This window comes from Rana temporaria, chromosome 6, assembly GCF_905171775.1.
Source record: "Rana temporaria chromosome 6, aRanTem1.1, whole genome shotgun sequence".
In the NCBI taxonomy this organism is placed as follows: domain Eukaryota; kingdom Metazoa; phylum Chordata; class Amphibia; order Anura; family Ranidae; genus Rana; species Rana temporaria.
This window is the reverse complement of record NC_053494.1, coordinates 114,399,161-114,419,608: the sequence shown is the minus strand read 5'-3', so window position 1 is coordinate 114,419,608 and position 20,448 is coordinate 114,399,161. Positions and strand designations below refer to the sequence as shown.

At 40.8% G+C, this 20,448-nt stretch overlaps 1 protein-coding gene across 1 annotated transcript in view; it reads right to left on the bottom strand.

Moving 5' to 3' along the window:
• Window positions 1–798: 798 nt before the first annotated feature.
• C6H9orf64 (chromosome 6 C9orf64 homolog) overlaps window positions 799–20,448 on the bottom strand; it is a 67,225-nt gene continuing 47,575 nt past the window's right edge. The window contains exons 3-5 of the mRNA XM_040357203.1: window positions 7,994–8,253; window positions 3,583–3,778; window positions 799–1,338 (exon numbers count right to left, since the gene is read on the bottom strand). Of these exons, the coding sequence (XP_040213137.1) occupies window positions 1,106–1,338; window positions 3,583–3,778; window positions 7,994–8,253 (689 nt within the window). The 3' untranslated portion in view covers window positions 799–1,105. The remainder of the gene's footprint in view (window positions 1,339–3,582; window positions 3,779–7,993; window positions 8,254–20,448) is intronic.

Genomic DNA, 20,448 nt, shown 5'->3' with positions numbered 1-20,448 from the left:
TAAAGACCATCCACTGCTGGAGACCAAACAAGGGCCACCGTTTCTATCACGATCTTCTTCAGATGTACATTTAGGCACCTATTTTCCTCCCGGTATTTTTACTGGTTGATATTTGTATGCCTAGGGGGAAATTTTTTAATTAAAAATAAGTTATTGCTTACACATAAATTTAAGAGAAAACATATCAATAGAGGAAAAAGGAGCGTCTTACAAAACATCAGTTCTTTATTTGGATTCAATACAGAATGCAAGAAGTTCAAAAGGCAAAAGATTTAAGATACAGAAATAATTTTTTTAACACAGATTACACCACTCAAAAGTGATATTACGGCTTTAGAAAGATTTAGAAAGATTTTAGAAAGGCTTTAGGAAGATTTTGAGCAGTTAAATTGCATGTTTTCTTATATTTCTTGGAGATTTGAACACCAAAACGTCATGGTGGGTAGGAAATACCAATGTATCCCCAAAAGTTTTACAAACTCCCTAGGTTCTACCTTCCATCATATGTCTGTCGGTAAGGCCCCTTTCACACTGGGGTGGGAGGCACGGTGGCATTATAGCGGCGCTATACCGTCGGAATTGCCGCGGGATTCAGCTGCTAGCGGTGCGGTATTAACCCCCGCCAGCGGCCGATAAAGGGTTAATACCGCCCTCAACGCGCCTCTGCAGAGGCGCATTGCGGGCAGTATTACCGCGGTTTCCCATTGTTTTAAAAGGGAAGGAGCAGTGAAGTAGCGGTAAACACACCGCTCCACTCGCCGCTCCAAAGATGCTGCTTGCAGGAGATTTTTGTTCCCCTTTGTATATAGGACTCTATTCAGATCAAAATGGGTGAAAAGGAAGGAATTTGGCAGTAGATAATTGGCAATCATCACCATTTTATAAAACAAGATCTAATAACAATGATTTTAAGACCATCAGATCTTGTTTCCTAAAACAGTAATCCCTGCTATGATCAGGAACTAGAGGCCTCCAGTTTTATAACGATACCAATGTGGTTTAATCCTAATCTACATAAAGTATTTCTATATTCTAAAAATTAAGGTGCAATTACCAAGACATTACTACGGAAGTGCAAAAACCAACTGGCAATTAAAGGAAACTGCTAATAGTAGATACATCGAACCCTGTGAAAGGGAACCACTTTAATTTCCTCCCTGTAATCCCGTGCATAATCCCACAGGAAATGGTCAATTAGGACAGGGTTTATTTCATTGCTCATTTTTTCTCCTTTTTTCTCAAACAGTTCCCGTAGATATTCACAGACTAATTCAACAGCCCAGATGGAGCAACCACGAATCTCCATTTCCTCTTGATCCCCATTCTGGAAAAGCAAACCTGTTTATACAATAAACACAAATAATGAATTAAAAACCTACAGAAACAAATTATAGACTATTTCTAGACATGGAATAAACATCAAAATCTAATACTGCCCTCTCTCCCCTAGGCAATCTGCCAATTTTGCTCTACCTTGGGCACCTGTGCATATGTAGTACAACAGAGGAGCTGCAGATGTGATCAATGCCGTCATTGTTTGGACCATGGTTGTTTAATTTCAGGAAAGCTGTGTCTCAGTATTCAAGTCTATTTACATTTTTAATGAGACCTTAAGGCTGGGTTCACACTGATACTACACCTACTTTGCTCTGTGACATCGGTCCTACATTGGCCCTACATCCATCCGACTTTCATGAACAGGATACTACTTTGATCCGACTTTGTGATAGTCTGACTTGTTCTTTGACCAATCAAAACAATCCCAGTGTGAGATAAATTCCTTTTACTGCTGCTGTAATTACAGTGTCGGATGCCACAAGTCGGATGGTAAGGGCAAGGATCCTACTTTGATCCGACTTCAATGATATTCAATGGGCTGACGTAGGATCAAAGTCGGACCAAAGTAGTGCAGGAACTTTTTTAAAAGTCGGACCGACTTGTGTCGGACCAGTTAAGATGGCTCTCATAGGGAAACATTGATTTTCATATGTCATGCGACATTAGCTCCTAATGTCGGAGCGTTTGTCGTACCAGTGTGAACCCAGCCTTAAAGACTCTAAAGCCTAGTACACACGAGCCGAATGTGAGGGACATCGGCTGGTTCAATAGAAACCAGTCGACATTCGGCCTGTGTGTACTGCAGTCGGTCCGACAGAATCCCAATATAAATTGCTAATTGCTGCCATTACTAGGTTAATACAGAAAAAGAAAAAAATTCCGGTGTGTGTGTGTATATTATACACATATATACACACACACACCTATAACATAGTTTGTAGAAGCTAAACCAATCAATATACACTAGTTCAAGATTTTTTTTTACCAAACACATGAAGCAGAATAAATTTTGTCCTAAATTTATGAAGATTTTTTTAAGGATATGCTTTATATCAGAAAGTATAAAATAGTATTTTTTTTTTTTTTAAAGCTCTATTTGTGTGAAAAAAAAATATAAATATAAAATGTTGTTTGGGTACAGTGTTGCTTGACCGTGCAATTACTGATTAACCACTTGCTTACTGGGCACATATACCCCCTTCCTGCCCAGGTGAAATTTCAGCACTGTCACGATTTAAATGAAAACGTGGCTGCCAAACAAAATTGACGTCCTTTTATTCCAACAAACAGAGCTTTCTTTTGGTGGTATTTGATCATCGTTTTTATTTTTTGCGCTATAAACAAAAAAAATAGCGTAAATTTTGAAAAAAACACACAATATTTTTTATTTTTTAAATGTTTTCTCAGTTTAGGCCGTTATATATTCTTCTACATATTTTGGGGAAGAAAAAAATCGCAATAGTGATTGGTTTACGCAAAAGTTATAGCGTCTACAAAATAGGGGATAGAATTCTGACATTTTTTTATTATATTAATATTATGGCGGACACATCGGACACTTTTGACACATTTTTGGAACCATTCACATTTATACAGCGAACAGTGCTATAAATATGCACTGATTACTGTATAAATGTGACTGTCAGGGAAGGGGATAACACTAGGGGGCGAGGAAGGGGTTAAATGTGTACCCTAGGAGTGACTCTTACTGTGGGGGGGAGGGGATTGAGTGGGGGAGGTGACCGATCTGTGTCCCTATGTACAAGGAACACAGCATCGGTCTCCTCTCCCCTGAAAGGACGTGGATCTGTGTTTACACACAGAGATCCACGTCCCTGCTCTGTCTCTGCTGATTGCGGGCACCTGGCAGAGATCGCGGCCACCAGGCACGCGCATCGGCATTCCCAGTGGCCGGAGGACCCGAGGCCGTAAAAAGACGGCCTCCCGGCATTGTAGAGCCATCCTGTGGCCCTGGTCTGAAGAGGTTAAAGTAGAGCAATGCTAAATAGCAAAAAATGGCCTGGTTATGAATGGGGTAAACTTTCCTGAGCTGAGGTGATTAAACGTTTCACATAACTTAAGACAAAAAAAAAATATATAAGTGGAGTTTTCTTGAAAACTTGGATTTATATGGGAGGGTATGAAATTTTGCCGCTTTACAAACAATTCTATTATAGATGGAACACTTAAAGAGAATGTTCTTCTATATGGATAGGATGACATCGTGAAAACCATATTACAAACCTTCCTTAAGCTTCTTCAGTAGCTCTTCTGAAAATCTCATGGTGCCAAAATGTACCAAAGCCTGCGGTATCCTGTAGTCAGCAAACATGGTGATTTTGTCAATGTCATAGAAGCAGCCATCACCTTTTCCTTCTAGTACACCCCATGTGTCTCCTACCAGGATCTGAGCACGCTTGTAGAAGGCAACTTTTTTATCCTAAAGATCAGAATGAATAAGAGAATTTTTAGGGCATTTACTGACCAGTCACCACATGCCACAAGTTTTAGGCAATTGCATCCACATTCAAATTTTTCCATCTTCCCATCCACAGTTTATTTTGAAACAACAGAAAGTGTTCTTGGTAGGTTGTCTCACTTGTATGACGGTCTTTCATATATTGATTGTTCTAGCTAAAAGTACAAAATGCCTGGACCTGATTAACTCTACTGGTCTTTTCTTACACATAGATACAACAATTTCAGTCATTACTTTTCCTTCCTTTTTTTATTTTTATAATTTGTTTTTATTTTATATCTTCTTTTATTATACTTTATCATACTCTAAAATTACTAGAATTGTTAAAATGTTAAACTGTAAATGATCCAACTGTTCATCCATGCTTAAAGCGGGGTTCCAACAACAATTAGCATTTTTTAAATGTATGTCCTTTCATCATGCGTTTTTATAATATAAATCCGGTCACTTACTATTTTACAATCCGCCTCCGCTCCGCATAGTTATTAAAAAAAGATAGTTTCTAAAACTATGTCCACACCGTTGTCATTTTGTTTGTGGGCATTGTGAAGCCCACAAGCACTTACTTCCTGGAAGTCTTGGATGGGGAGTGATAATTGGGTAGCGCACTGCATCCTGGGAAATGATGACACACATTTCCCAGGAGCATTAGAGGGAGATGTCAGAATCCTAGGTGATTCCAAGGGACCGCATAGCAACAGGCATTTCCAGAGGAGTAAAACATTTTTGGAAACTCCACTTTAACAATTACTATTACGTTAAGAGAACAAATTATTATCAGATAAACCGCACATTCTGCATTACCATTCTTCCAATATAAGCGTTATTTGACACATGCCTCTTGTTTGTACAAATTATCCAGAAAACAAGAACTATTATGAAAAAAAAAAACTGCACTGGTCTTAGTTGGGACTCTTCACACTAGTATTTTAAGGGAATTGTGAAAAAATAATTTAAATGTAATTTTTTGCAGTCCTGACCATAATAAACCAAGCAAATATGTGCAGAATGGCTATACTTTCCCTGTACACAGGCTCAATTGTCATACTTGTGGCACTGTATGTCACCAGAATAAAATTAAAATGAAACAATCCAAATTAATTTGAAGTGCAGACTTTCAGCTTTAATTCAAGGGGTTGAACATAAATATCAAGTACAAACTTTAGGAACTGCAACCATTTTTATACACAGTTCCCCCATTTTCAGGGGCTCAAATGTAGTTGGAGAAATTAATATAATCATAAATAAAATATTAATTTTTAATATTTTGTTGAGAATCCTTTACTGGCAATGACTGCCTGAAGTCTGGAACCCATGGACATTGCCAAAGACTGGGGTTCCTCCTTACTGATGCTTTGCCAGGCTCTAACTGCAGCTGTCTTAAGATCTTTGTTTGTGGGTCTTTCTGCTTTTAGTTTCGCCTTCAGCAAGTGAAATGCATGCTCAGTTGGGTTGAGATCAGGCGATTGACTCAGCCATTGCTGAACATTCCACTTATTTTCCTTCAAAAGCTCCTGGGTTGCTTTTGCAGTGTGTTTTGGATCATTGTTGATCTGTACTGTGAAGCACCGTCCAATAAACTTTGCTGCATTTGGCAGAATCTGAGATGACGGTATATCTCTAAACACTGCAGAATTTATCTGGATGCTTCTGTCTTCTGTCACATCATCAATAAACACCAATGACCCAGTGCCACTGGAAGCCATGCATGTCCATACATCCCACTGCCTCCACCATGTTTTACAGATGACGTTGTGCGCTTTGGATCATGAGCTGTTCCAGACCTTCTACACACTTTTTTATTCCTGTCATTCTGGTACAAATTAACCACTTCAGCCCCGGAAGATTTTACCCCCTTCCTGACCATTTTTTGCGATTCGGCACCGAGTCGCTTTAGCTGATAATTTCGTGGTCGTACGACGTTGTACCCAAACAAAATTGACATCCCTTTCCCCCCCCACAAATAGAGCGTCCTTTTGGTGGTATTTGATCACCTCTGTGTTTTTTTATTTTTTGCGCTATAAACAAAAGAATAGCGACAATTTTGGAAAAAAAAAACTATATTTTTTTACTTTTTGCTATAATAAATATCCAATTTTTTTATAATTTTTTCCTCCGTTTAGGCTGCTATGTATTCTTCTACATACTTTTGGTAAAAAAAAGAAGAAAAAAAAATCCCAATAAGTGTATATTGATTGGTTTGCGCAAAAGTTATAGCGTCTACAAAATAGGGGATAGATTTATGGCATTTTTATTATTTTTTTACTAGTAATGGTGGCGATCTGCGTTTTTTTTTCGGGACTGCAACATTATGGCTGACATCGGACACTTTTGACACTATTTTTGAACCATTGTCATTTTTACAGCGATCAGAGCTACAAATAGCCATTGATTACTGTATAAATTACACTGGCAGAGAAGGAGTTAAACACTAAGGGGCAATCAAGGGGTTAAGTGTGTCCTAGGGAGCAATTCTAACTGGGGGGGGTGGGCTACCACTGACATGACAGCGATCACTGCTCCCAATGACAGGGAGCAGTAGATCCCTGTCGTGTCTTTAGGCAGAACAGGGAAATGCCTTGTTTACGTTCTGCCTCTCCTCACCGCAATCGCGTGCCCGCTAGGCAGCAAATTCAAAGGGACGTACAGGTTCGCCCATTAGCTTGCCTGTGCCATTCTGTCAACGTGAATCGGCGTGCGGTGGTCGGGAAGTGGTTAATCTTTACCTGGATACACTATACAATTTTTGTTGTTTGATTTCCTTTAGATTTACCATGTAGTGTAAGAGCCTGCAAGATTGCATACAAAAGGAAACTGTTAAGGTTTGACCTCATTATATGGTTTTGGTAAATCTAAAGCAAAAAATCTAAAGAAAATTGTACAGTTTGTATGACCCCCAGTTTCATCGGTCCAAAGAATGCTTTTCCAGAACTGGTTTTGCTTTTTTAGATGTTTAATCTGGCTTTTCTATTCTTCAGGCTTATGAATGGTTTGCACCTTTTGGTGAACCCTCTGTATTTACTCTTGATTGCAGACTTTGACAATGATACGCCCACTTCCTGGAGAGTGTCCTTCACTTGTTTGAAAGTTGTGAATGGGTTGTTCTTTACCATAGAGAGGATCCTGCGATCATCCACCACTGTTTTCCGTGGACATCCAGGCCTTTTTACGTTGCTAAGCTCACCAGTGCGTTCTTTCCTCAGCATGTACCAAACTGTTGATTTGGCCACTCCCAATGTTGCTGATATCTCTGATGGATTTGCTTAGTTTTTGAAGCCTTACAATGGCCCGTTTCATGTGCATGGTCACCTACTTTGAACGCACGATGTCGGTCCACAGCAGTAGATTCAAAATGCAAATACCACACTTAGAATCAACTCCAGACCTTTTAACTGCTTAATTGATGAAGAAATAACGAAAGAGTAGCCCATACCTGGCTATGAAACAGCTTTGATTCAATTGTCCAATTCCTTTTGGCCCCCTTGAAAAAGGGAGGGATGGCTATACAGCAAACATAACGTAAAAAAAAAAAAAAAACCACACACCCCCCAGTACGCTCAGACCACCTATGCAGTGCTAAATACACGTTAGTCCAGATAAACTTCAGAATTTATTTCACTAGCAAGATAGTCCCTCTCTCAGACTCTAGTCACCCAGGAAATTCTTAACAAAAAAAAAATTTTGATCGATCAAAAAAAGATTAATCGAGAAATTAATAGTTAATTTCCACAGCCCTAAATAAAATACATTTATGTTTTTGATTGTAACATGACAAAATGTGGGAAATTTCAAGGGGTGTGAATAATTTTTCAAAGCACCGTATATTCAAGGCGTTTTGCAAAATTCTATTTTACATTTAAAACAAATTGTGAAGAAAGGGTCAGTGCTCAGTTGAGGAAAGTGGACTTGACACCCGTGCATATGGGCACTATGGCCAGTACAAACTGTCATGTTAAAACAGCTCAAGTGGAAGCTACAACACAATCCAGAAGCTGAATAAAATGACATATGCCCCCGCTTTAAATGCAAGGTGGACTGCAATCCTCATGCAGAAGAATGGATCCTGCCACGCAAAAGCCAACATGTCAATGTCATACTGCAGCTGACAGTACTTTCTGAGAGCTCTGCATTCATGAACAATGTGCACATTAAGAAGCAAGTATGGTCAAGACAAACCTGAAAGACTCCTTCATCCCTGTAGGAAGGGAAATTCTCCACAACCAGATGCATCAGCTTTACAGCACTCTTCTCACTTGCTTTCACACAGTTCAAGTATGAGCCTCCAAATTTCTCCATGAGAATCTTTCCTGTCTGGTGAAGGATCTCCAGACGTTCTTCAATCATTGGGATGGAAAACTCTGAATCACTACGCAGAATTTTTTTTAGCTGGTCCATGGTTATGTTGGCATAAAAAGATGCAGTAGTAAGAGGAATCCCTAGAGACATGAAGGTATATTATTAAATACTAGCATTGTTTAATCTAAAAAAAAAAAAAAAAAATTATATTTATATAGAAGCATGCATAAATGACCAACAATATTCCTTAATCTTGTCTGAGCTGTGGAATCACGTCAAACCTCCCACATGTGTAAAAAGCAGCAGGCCTCTGCCGGTTCATGGCAAAGTCACGTGGCATGTCTGTATCTGAGGGGTTTCCCCTGAATACACAGACATGCTGCACAGATCTCCCAGGTTCCTTAGACCTGGCAGAGACAAAAGTGACAAAAGGGACACTGGGCTGCAAGGACAACGCAGGACTCCATTGACTAGTAATTATGTAATTTTTTATTTTTATACCAGAACAATTGGAAACACAAAAAACCGCGCTTCACATAAACAGTCTATAGGCAGCAGCTGACGTTGGAAAAAACAGGCAATATATAATATAAAAAGCCGCGCCAATCACAATAAAAATAAAAAATATAAAAGTCAATCACTGAAGATAAAGTTGATATGATCTCCTTGAGGACAATATTAACGGATAGAGCCTTTAGTTTGTTTGATAAATGACACTAAGTTCTTAAAGTTGGTCAAACCACGAACACCCAGGTGACATGCATGCTTTTAGTGCAAATCCTCCACCGTAAGAATAAGCTGCTTACCAAACGGCAAGTCTTTAATGCATTTGGCTTTAGCCCAGCCACGGCCTTTCAATCCTCTAGATACTTCAGGGTGGACACACTTGTAATTAAGCAGCGAGATCCCAGCCTCAGCATAGAATTGGAAGGCAGTTGCAGTTCACTCTCGTTACCCCCCGCTCAGGATATTAGCAATCAAGCGATCCAGACACATATATCAAGGATAAAGAAGGGGCACAATAGCATAATACCGCAAGATAAGGAAATTTATTTAAAAGTAATGTACTTACATCAGTACGAATAAAAACAGCGTATAACAGCAATAGTAAAGCCGGCCGGCTTGAGGAGCCCTCCTCCTTGGCGTGGTGACGTCACTGACGCAGCCTCCCAGACGCGTTTCGTCACTACTAGACGTTTTCAATGGGGGTAGGGCTAGCAGCAGTGAGACACCTTCATATAGCGGCCACTCAGTGTAAACGGCGATCCATGGGAACAGACTCCGCCATTTTTGTTGAGGGTAAATTTGCCCATACCGCCACGCTTAATATGCGCGGCTTAGGACTGAGAATAACCTTCCTCTTTGGTGTTAATACTCCCCTGTCGTAGAGTGAACTTTCCACTCGCCGCAAAAGAGGTCACAAAAAAGGAGGGGATAAGTAATAAAAGTTTATAAAGCCTCCGTAGAAACTAATTAAATTAAATTTAGCCCACAGATTACTCATGGAAGCACAGAGTTCATATCCGGCACAGAATAATTCAACTCAGTGCTCACTGTGGCCATCTTGTGGGCAAATTAAAAATCTCTTGTTAGATTAAACCTATTGATGTTTAAACCTAAGAAAAACACAGGCCTCTAAGCCTGTATAGGGCAAGGGTTATTAAAAAAAGGTTTTGTCTTCAGTAATAAAAAATATAATGGGAAGACACGTTCCTATACAAAACCAGGATCTAAACAACAAGATCAAAAAAACCTTTCAAGTGATGAAGGTAAAAATAAATTTTAAATGTACTGGTTTTAATCAATTGTGTGATAATAAACCAAACAATGTGTTACATCAATTTTTAAATATATATATATATAAATTTACAAAAATTATGTGGTAAGTCCCACCTGGGTGGGCAAAGGTGATATTGTGAAAAATCGCAATACGTGCTACCCCACAACCTCACAGGTAAATATACCTCTAAATGAGGGCGGGGAAAAAAACAAGAGAACACAATTATGTGTCCATAGTGCAAAAAGAAAAATTCTATTATAAAATTGTAATTAAATATAATAAAAATGAAAAAAATTTATAAAAATAATAAAAATTTATGTGAAAATTTTTTTTCAAAAATTAGCATTTCCACATAGGTGGAAAATGTGTAAAAATTTGTTTATTTATTAAAAATTAAATCTGTTGTGTAGATTTATAAGTAAAGGCAAAACCCAAAACTTAATTGTATATAAGAAAAAATGCTGAACCCGTGTCTGTTCCCATAGGGCCCTTTACAAAGGTTCACATCAGGCATTATTAATAAAAGCATTTATGTCCGTTTCAATATTGAGGCCATGGGGGCTATATGATTTCAACCGATGGATCCACCCCATTTCCATTTGGGAAATCTCCCGAACTAAATTACTACCCCTCCAATGCGCCTGGAATTTGTCAATTCCAAGAAAAAGGGTATTGGAGGGGTCCTTATGATGTTTAAGTCTGTAATGATTAGACACAGAGTGATTTCTAAATCCTGCGAGAATATTTGTGATATGTTCATTAACCCTTACTTGCAAGGATCTCTTGGTACGACCTATGTATTGAAGCCCACACGGGCATTGGACCAAATACACAACCCCAGTAGAGGCACAGGTGATACATGGCACAATTTTAAACTCCTTCTGGGTAACTGTGGAAGTGAAGGTGGTGACACATCTCCGTTGATTACTACTGAGGGCACACACACGACACCTGTTGCACTTATAGTAACCCTTAAGTTGATCGAAGAAGCCAATGCCCCTAAGGGGAGGGTCAATAACATTAACAGAAATTTTATTCCTAAGGGACTGTACCCCCTTAAAGATCACCTTTGGTTTTATTGGCAAAATCTCTCTCAACACAGGGTCATTCCTGGCAATATGCCAATGCTTCTGGATCAGATGTGAAATGGACCGGTGCTGGATGGAATAAGAGGTAATGAAAGGCACACCCTCAAGGAATTGATTTCCCTCGGCTTGTTCCCTTTCACGCAAAAGTTCATCCCTATCCATAGCTGCAATATGGTCAAGGGTGTCTTTTAAGGTGCTCTCGTTATAACCCTTTTCTAGGAAACGCTCTGTAAGGACCCCAGCCTGATTTAAAAACTCTTGGTGGTCCGAGCAATTCCTCCTGAGCCTGAGATATTGACTCTTAGGGACTCCCTTGAGCCAAGGGGCATGATGGCAGCTATCGATAGGGATGAAGGCATTGCGGTCGGTGTCCTTAAAATAAGTGGAAGTGGCAAAGGAACCATGGTTGACACTTATATTTAAATCCAAATAATGGACGCTAGTTTGGCTGGCCTCGTATTTTAACTCAATCCCTCTGTTGTTGGAATTGAGGTCATTGATAAAATCAACGAGGTCCTCATATTCACCAGCCCACAGGAGGAGGATGTCATCAATGTACCGTGCCCAAAGAGCAACTTGGGATACATTTCGTGAATAGATGACATCCTCCTCCCACCTGGCCATAAATAAATTGGCCAGGCTTGGGGCATACTTAGCCCCCATAGCCACCCCCGTGTCCTGTTTGTAGAACACATTATCAAACCAGAAATAGTTTGATCCAGCAGCGAACTTTAACAGGGCCATAATAAATTCCACCTGTTTATTACAGAGCCCAGACTCTTTAGAGAGAAAATAAAGGACTGCATCCATACCCAAGGTATGGGGTATGATGGTATACAACGACTTTACGTCGATAGTGACCATCCACATCCCTGAAGCTGCTGTATGACTGGCGAGTATATTCATAATGTGCCTTGAATCCTTAACATAGGAAGGCACCTTTTTTACCAAGGGCTGCAAATAAAAATCAATGTATCTGCCCACCCGGGACGTGATAGAATCAATCCCACTCACTATGGGACGTCCCGGGGGGCAGACAGGATCCTTGTGCAGTTTCGGGAGATAATATATAGTGGGAGTCCGGGGGGCTTTAGGAATAAGAAAAAGTTTCTCCTTAATAGTCAATATACCTTCAAATAATCCTCTCTCCACTAAAATTTCTAATTCCCTTTTATATTTAAATTTGGGGTCACTAGGGAGGACCGAATAAGTATCAGTGTCGTCTACAATTTTATGCATCTCCTTTAAATAATCCACTTTGTCCAAGACGACAATGCCCCCCCCCTTGTCCGCCGGTCGGATAACTAGATCCTTATTCTTACAAAGAGAATCTAGACCCTCTTGTAAATTTTTACTAAGTTTGGCTTTCTTAATTTCCATACCCTCTAGGTCTCTTAATAAGACATCCCTAAAAGTTTTCAAGGATGGTGCCATTCCACCAGGAGGGTTGAACAAAGAAGAGTTAGATAGGCCTGAATGAACAAAGCCATTGGTTAGGAGTCGATGAGATGGAGTTATTCCAGCCATGTACCTTTTTATATGAATCTTCCTGACAAATTTATGTATATCCATGTAGGTACCAAACCTGTTAAGGCTCTGTGGGGGTGCAAACTTTAGCCCCTTATCCAATAAGGATTTTTCAGAGTCCGTCAGGATTTTGGTACTTAGATTAAAGATACCCCTACCAACTACGTTTTGGGGCGTTTGGACCCTATGCTTCCTCCCCCCTCTGTTTCCTCTCCTCTTTCTACTAACCTTTTTGTGCCCTGGCCTGGCCTGTGAAAACCCCAATTGTAAGAACCACTGGGGGCGACAGATACACCAGACAGAGTGGGAGCGTCATGATATTGTGAGGGGGGTGGTGCAAACCACATGCCTTCTGCTGGCCCATTGTAGTTAGATGCGTCCGGGGCCAATGGCCGTTCAGGACCATCTCTATCACTTAGTGGGAAGAATGCGTTTGTAACCGGTACATTATATTCCCAACCTGGTCCCGATTCGGGATGGAAATAGGCAGGGGAGGGGTATTCGGATTCTCCTGAGGGACCTTGACGCCAGTTGTTACTATTGTCCGAGGAGTAGCCTCTGCCCCTGGGGCCACCTACAGCCCAACCCCTCCCACGGTTGACTGGTCCTGATGGTCTGGGGGCCATGGTTTGATAATAACTCCCGGGAAAGGGAGGGGCCAAATTCTGGGGGAACGTGTAACCAGAAGGGCCCTGCTGAGGACCCCCGGTGTATTGGGACCCTGAAAAAGGTCTAAATGAGCCCTGTGGGCGACTCTGATTTTTGAATGTAGGGCCTTTAGACTGTCCTTGGCCCCTCCTAGGGGATGCCCTCCCAGGATTTGCCTTTAGGTGCTGGAAACTTTTCTTAGGCACTGAAGGAATGTTAGATTGTTCCCCCGAGACTGGATTCGAGACTTCCATCTCTATCGAATTTTGTTTGTTTAATTCTTCAAGCAATTTCTTTTGCCAATTGAAGACCAAACCATTCTGATAGTCCTCTAGGTCCCTGTTAAATTTCTTTTTCTTTTTGTTTCTCTGGTCCCTATCTTCCTTTTCTAAATAATTAAGAAGACTCAAAGACTTATCTTTATATTCTTCACTCTCCTTGGAGGGGTCTAGTTTGATTTTTAAGGCTTTGATTTCCTCATCTAGTCTCTCCAGTTTAGTGGTCTTCTTATCAACCAGAAATTTTAAAAAGGAAATGCCAGCGGTGTTAAAATACTTGAACCATTCATCAAGGTCAAGTTCGCCCTTCTGGGGGGGTACCTCCCATCTAAGGCTTCTAGGTACCATGCCCAACTTCATATAGGATTCTAGGTAGGCAATGTCCCATTTAGTGTGGTTTTCAGAGACAAGAACATTTTTGAGCCTTATGAATATGCCACTTAAATCCCCCTCGTCCTCTTTATAGGACTCAAAAACACCTTCAGTGTTCAGCAATTGTTTGGCCCGAAATTCAAAAATATCCATCTCTAATGTATCTGTGTATCAGATCAAATCGTGTAGCAGCGGTAATAATATCAGGAAAAATATGGAAACACAAAAAACCGCGCTTCACATAAACAGTCTATAGGCAGCAGCTGACGTTGGAAAAAACAGGCAATATATAATATAAAAAGCCGCGCCAATCACAATAAAAATAAAAAATATAAAAGTCAATCACTGAAGATAAAGTTGATATGATCTCCTTGAGGACAATATTAACGGATAGAGCCTTTAGTTTGTTTGATAAATGACACTAAGTTCTTAAAGTTGGTCAAACCACGAACACCCAGGTGACATGCATGCTTTTAGTGCAAATCCTCCACCGTAAGAATAAGCTGCTTACCAAACGGCAAGTCTTTAATGCATTTGGCTTTAGCCCAGCCACGGCCTTTCAATCCTCTAGATACTTCAGGGTGGACACACTTGTAATTAAGCAGCGAGATCCCAGCCTCAGCATAGAATTGGAAGGCAGTTGCAGTTCACTCTCGTTACCCCCCGCTCAGGATATTAGCAATCAAGCGATCCAGACACATATATCAAGGATAAAGAAGGGGCACAATAGCATAATACCGCAAGATAAGGAAATTTATTTAAAAGTAATGTACTTACATCAGTACGAATAAAAACAGCGTATAACAGCAATAGTAAAGCCGGCCGGCTTGAGGAGCCCTCCTCCTTGGCGTGGTGACGTCACTGACGCAGCCTCCCAGACGCGTTTCGTCACTACTAGACGTTTTCAATGGGGGTAGGGCTAGCAGCAGTGAGACACCTTCATATAGCGGCCACTCAGTGTAAACGGCGATCCATGGGAACAGACTCCGCCATTTTTGTTGAGGGTAAATTTGCCCATACCGCCACGCTTAATATGCGCGGCTTAGGACTGAGAATAACCTTCCTCTTTGGTGTTAATACTCCCCTGTCGTAGAGTGAACTTTCCACTCGCCGCAAAAGAGGTCACAAAAAAGGAGGGGATAAGTAATAAAAGTTTATAAAGCCTCCGTAGAAACTAATTAAATTAAATTTAGCCCACAGATTACTCATGGAAGCACAGAGTTCATATCCGGCACAGAATAATTCAACTCAGTGCTCACTGTGGCCATCTTGTGGGCAAATTAAAAATCTCTTGTTAGATTAAACCTATTGATGTTTAAACCTAAGAAAAACACAGGCCTCTAAGCCTGTATAGGGCAAGGGTTATTAAAAAAAGGTTTTGTCTTCAGTAATAAAAAATATAATGGGAAGACACGTTCCTATACAAAACCAGGATCTAAACAACAAGATCAAAAAAACCTTTCAAGTGATGAAGGTAAAAATAAATTTTAAATGTACTGGTTTTAATCAATTGTGTGATAATAAACCAAACAATGTGTTACATCAATTTTTAAATATATATATATATAAATTTACAAAAATTATGTGGTAAGTCCCACCTGGGTGGGCAAAGGTGATATTGTGAAAAATCGCAATACGTGCTACCCCACAACCTCACAGGTAAATATACCTCTAAATGAGGGCGGGGAAAAAAACAAGAGAACACAATTATGTGTCCATAGTGCAAAAAGAAAAATTCTATTATAAAATTGTAATTAAATATAATAAAAATGAAAAAAATTTATAAAAATAATAAAAATTTATGTGAAAATTTTTTTTCAAAAATTAGCATTTCCACATAGGTGGAAAATGTGTAAAAATTTGTTTATTTATTAAAAATTAAATCTGTTGTGTAGATTTATAAGTAAAGGCAAAACCCAAAACTTAATTGTATATAAGAAAAAATGCTGAACCCGTGTCTGTTCCCATAGGGCCCTTTACAAAGGTTCACATCAGGCATTATTAATAAAAGCATTTATGTCCGTTTCAATATTGAGGCCATGGGGGCTATATGATTTCAACCGATGGATCCACCCCATTTCCATTTGGGAAATCTCCCGAACTAAATTACTACCCCTCCAATGCGCCTGGAATTTGTCAATTCCAAGAAAAAGGGTATTGGAGGGGTCCTTATGATGTTTAAGTCTGTAATGATTAGACACAGAGTGATTTCTAAATCCTGCGAGAATATTTGTGATATGTTCATTAACCCTTACTTGCAAGGATCTCTTGGTACGACCTATGTATTGAAGCCCACACGGGCATTGGACCAAATACACAACCCCAGTAGAGGCACAGGTGATACATGGCACAATTTTAAACTCCTTCTGGGTAACTGTGGAAGTGAAGGTGGTGACACATCTCCGTTGATTACTACTGAGGGCACACACACGACACCTGTTGCACTTATAGTAACCCTTAAGTTGATCGAAGAAGCCAATGCCCCTAAGGGGAGGGTCAATAACATTAACAGAAATTTTATTCCTAAGGGACTGTACCCCCTTAAAGATCACCTTTGGTTTTATTGGCAAAATCTCTCTCAACACAGGGTCATTCCTGGCAATATGCCAATGCTTCTGGATCAGATGTGAAATGGACCGGTGCTGGATGGAATAAGAGGTAATGAAAGGCACACCCTCAAGGAATTGATTTCCCTCGGCTTGTTCCCTTTCACGCAAAAGTTCATCCCTATCCATAGCTGCAATATGGTCAAGGGTGTCTTTTAAGGTGCTCTCGTTATAACCCTTTTCTAGGAAACGCTCTGTAAGGACCCCAGCCTGATTTAAAAACTCTTGGTGGTCCGAGCAATTCCTCCTGAGCCTGAGATATTGACTCTTAGGGACTCCCTTGAGCCAAGGGGCATGATGGCAGCTATCGATAGGGATGAAGGCATTGCGGTCGGTGTCCTTAAAATAAGTGGAAGTGGCAAAGGAACCATGGTTGACACTTATATTTAAATCCAAATAATGGACGCTAGTTTGGCTGGCCTCGTATTTTAACTCAATCCCTCTGTTGTTGGAATTGAGGTCATTGATAAAATCAACGAGGTCCTCATATTCACCAGCCCACAGGAGGAGGATGTCATCAATGTACCGTGCCCAAAGAGCAACTTGGGATACATTTCGTGAATAGATGACATCCTCCTCCCACCTGGCCATAAATAAATTGGCCAGGCTTGGGGCATACTTAGCCCCCATAGCCACCCCCGTGTCCTGTTTGTAGAACACATTATCAAACCAGAAATAGTTTGATCCAGCAGCGAACTTTAACAGGGCCATAATAAATTCCACCTGTTTATTACAGAGCCCAGACTCTTTAGAGAGAAAATAAAGGACTGCATCCATACCCAAGGTATGGGGTATGATGGTATACAACGACTTTACGTCGATAGTGACCATCCACATCCCTGAAGCTGCTGTATGACTGGCGAGTATATTCATAATGTGCCTTGAATCCTTAACATAGGAAGGCACCTTTTTTACCAAGGGCTGCAAATAAAAATCAATGTATCTGCCCACCCGGGACGTGATAGAATCAATCCCACTCACTATGGGACGTCCCGGGGGGCAGACAGGATCCTTGTGCAGTTTCGGGAGATAATATATAGTGGGAGTCCGGGGGGCTTTAGGAATAAGAAAAAGTTTCTCCTTAATAGTCAATATACCTTCAAATAATCCTCTCTCCACTAAAATTTCTAATTCCCTTTTATATTTAAATTTGGGGTCACTAGGGAGGACCGAATAAGTATCAGTGTCGTCTACAATTTTATGCATCTCCTTTAAATAATCCACTTTGTCCAAGACGACAATGCCCCCCCCCTTGTCCGCCGGTCGGATAACTAGATCCTTATTCTTACAAAGAGAATCTAGACCCTCTTGTAAATTTTTACTAAGTTTGGCTTTCTTAATTTCCATACCCTCTAGGTCTCTTAATAAGACATCCCTAAAAGTTTTCAAGGATGGTGCCATTCCACCAGGAGGGTTGAACAAAGAAGAGTTAGATAGGCCTGAATGAACAAAGCCATTGGTTAGGAGTCGATGAGATGGAGTTATTCCAGCCATGTACCTTTTTATATGAATCTTCCTGACAAATTTATGTATATCCATGTAGGTACCAAACCTGTTAAGGCTCTGTGGGGGTGCAAACTTTAGCCCCTTATCCAATAAGGATTTTTCAGAGTCCGTCAGGATTTTGGTACTTAGATTAAAGATACCCCTACCAACTACGTTTTGGGGCCTGGCCTGTGAAAACCCCAATTGTAAGAACCACTGGGGGCGACAGATACACCAGACAGAGTGGGAGCGTCATGATATTGTGAGGGGGGTGGTGCAAACCATGACGCTCCCACTCTGTCTGGTGTATCTGTCGCCCCCAGTGGTTCTTACAATTGGGGTTTTCACAGGCCAGGCCAGGGCACAAAAAGGTTAGTAGAAAGAGGAGAGGAAACAGAGGGGGGAGGAAGCATAGGGTCCAAACGCCCCAAAACGTAGTTGGTAGGGGTATCTTTAATCTAAGTACCAAAATCCTGACGGACTCTGAAAAATCCTTATTGGATAAGGGGCTAAAGTTTGCACCCCCACAGAGCCTTAACAGGTTTGGTACCTACATGGATATACATAAATTTGTCAGGAAGATTCATATAAAAAGGTACATGGCTGGAATAACTCCATCTCATCGACTCCTAACCAATGGCTTTGTTCATTCAGGCCTATCTAACTCTTCTTTGTTCAACCCTCCTGGTGGAATGGCACCATCCTTGAAAACTTTTAGGGATGTCTTATTAAGAGACCTAGAGGGTATGGAAATTAAGAAAGCCAAACTTAGTAAAAATTTACAAGAGGGTCTAGATTCTCTTTGTAAGAATAAGGATCTAGTTATCCGACCGGCGGACAAGGGGGGGGGGCATTGTCGTCTTGGACAAAGTGGATTATTTAAAGGAGATGCATAAAATTGTAGACGACACTGATACTTATTCGGTCCTCCCTAGTGACCCCAAATTTAAATATAAAAGGGAATTAGAAATTTTAGTGGAGAGAGGATTATTTGAAGGTATATTGACTATTAAGGAGAAACTTTTTCTTATTCCTAAAGCCCCCCGGACTCCCACTATATATTATCTCCCGAAACTGCACAAGGATCCTGTCTGCCCCCCGGGACGTCCCATAGTGAGTGGGATTGATTCTATCACGTCCCGGGTGGGCAGATACATTGATTTTTATTTGCAGCCCTTGGTAAAAAAGGTGCCTTCCTATGTTAAGGATTCAAGGCACATTATGAATATACTCGCCAGTCATACAGCAGCTTCAGGGATGTGGATGGTCACTATCGACGTAAAGTCGTTGTATACCATCATACCCCATACCTTGGGTATGGATGCAGTCCTTTATTTTCTCTCTAAAGAGTCTGGGCTCTGTAATAAACAGGTGGAATTTATTATGGCCCTGTTAAAGTTCGCTGCTGGATCAAACTATTTCTGGTTTGATAATGTGTTCTACAAACAGGACACGGGGGTGGCTATGGGGGCTAAGTATGCCCCAAGCCTGGCCAATTTATTTAGGGCCAGGTGGGAGGAGGATGTCATCTATTCACGAAATGTATCCCAAGTTGCTCTTTGGGCACGGTACATTGATGACATCCTCCTCCTGTGGGCTGGTGAATATGAGGACCTCGTTGATTTTATCAATGACCTCAATTCCAACAACAGAGGGATTGAGTTAAAATACGAGGCCAGCCAAACTAGCGTCCATTATTTGGATTTAAATATAAGTGTCAACCATGGTTCCTTTGCCACTTCCACTTATTTTAAGGACACCGACCGCAATGCCTTCATCCCTATCGATAGCTGCCATCATGCCCCTTGGCTCAAGGGAGTCCCTAAGAGTCAATATCTCAGGCTCAGGAGGAATTGCTCGGACCACCAAGAGTTTTTAAATCAGGCTGGGGTCCTTACAGAGCGTTTCCTAGAAAAGGGTTATAACGAGAGCACCTTAAAAGACACCCTTGACCATATTGCAGCTATGGATAGGGATGAACTTTTGCGTGAAAGGGAACAAGCCGAGGGAAATCAATTCCTTGAGGGTGTGCCTTTCATTACCTCTTATTCCATCCAGCACCGGTCCATTTCACATCTGATCCAGAAGCATTGGCATATTGCCAGGAATGACCCTGTGTTGAGAGAGATTTTGCCAATAAAACCAAAGGTGATCTTTAAGGGGGTACAGTCCCTTAGGAATAAAATTTCTGTTAATGTTATTGACCCTCCCCTTAGGGGCATTGGCTTCTTCGATCAACTTAAGGGTTACTATAAGTGCAACAGGTGTCGTGTGTGTGCCCTCAGTAGTAATCAACGGAGATGTGTCACCACCTTCACTTCCACAGTTACCCAGAAGGAGTTTAAAATTGTGCCATGTATCACCTGTGCCTCTACTGGGGTTGTGTATTTGGTCCAATGCCCGTGTGGGCTTCAATACATAGGTCGTACCAAGAGATCCTTGCAAGTAAGGGTTAATGAACATATCACAAATATTCTCGCAGGATTTAGAAATCACTCTGTGTCTAATCATTACAGACTTAAACATCATAAGGACCCCTCCAATACCCTTT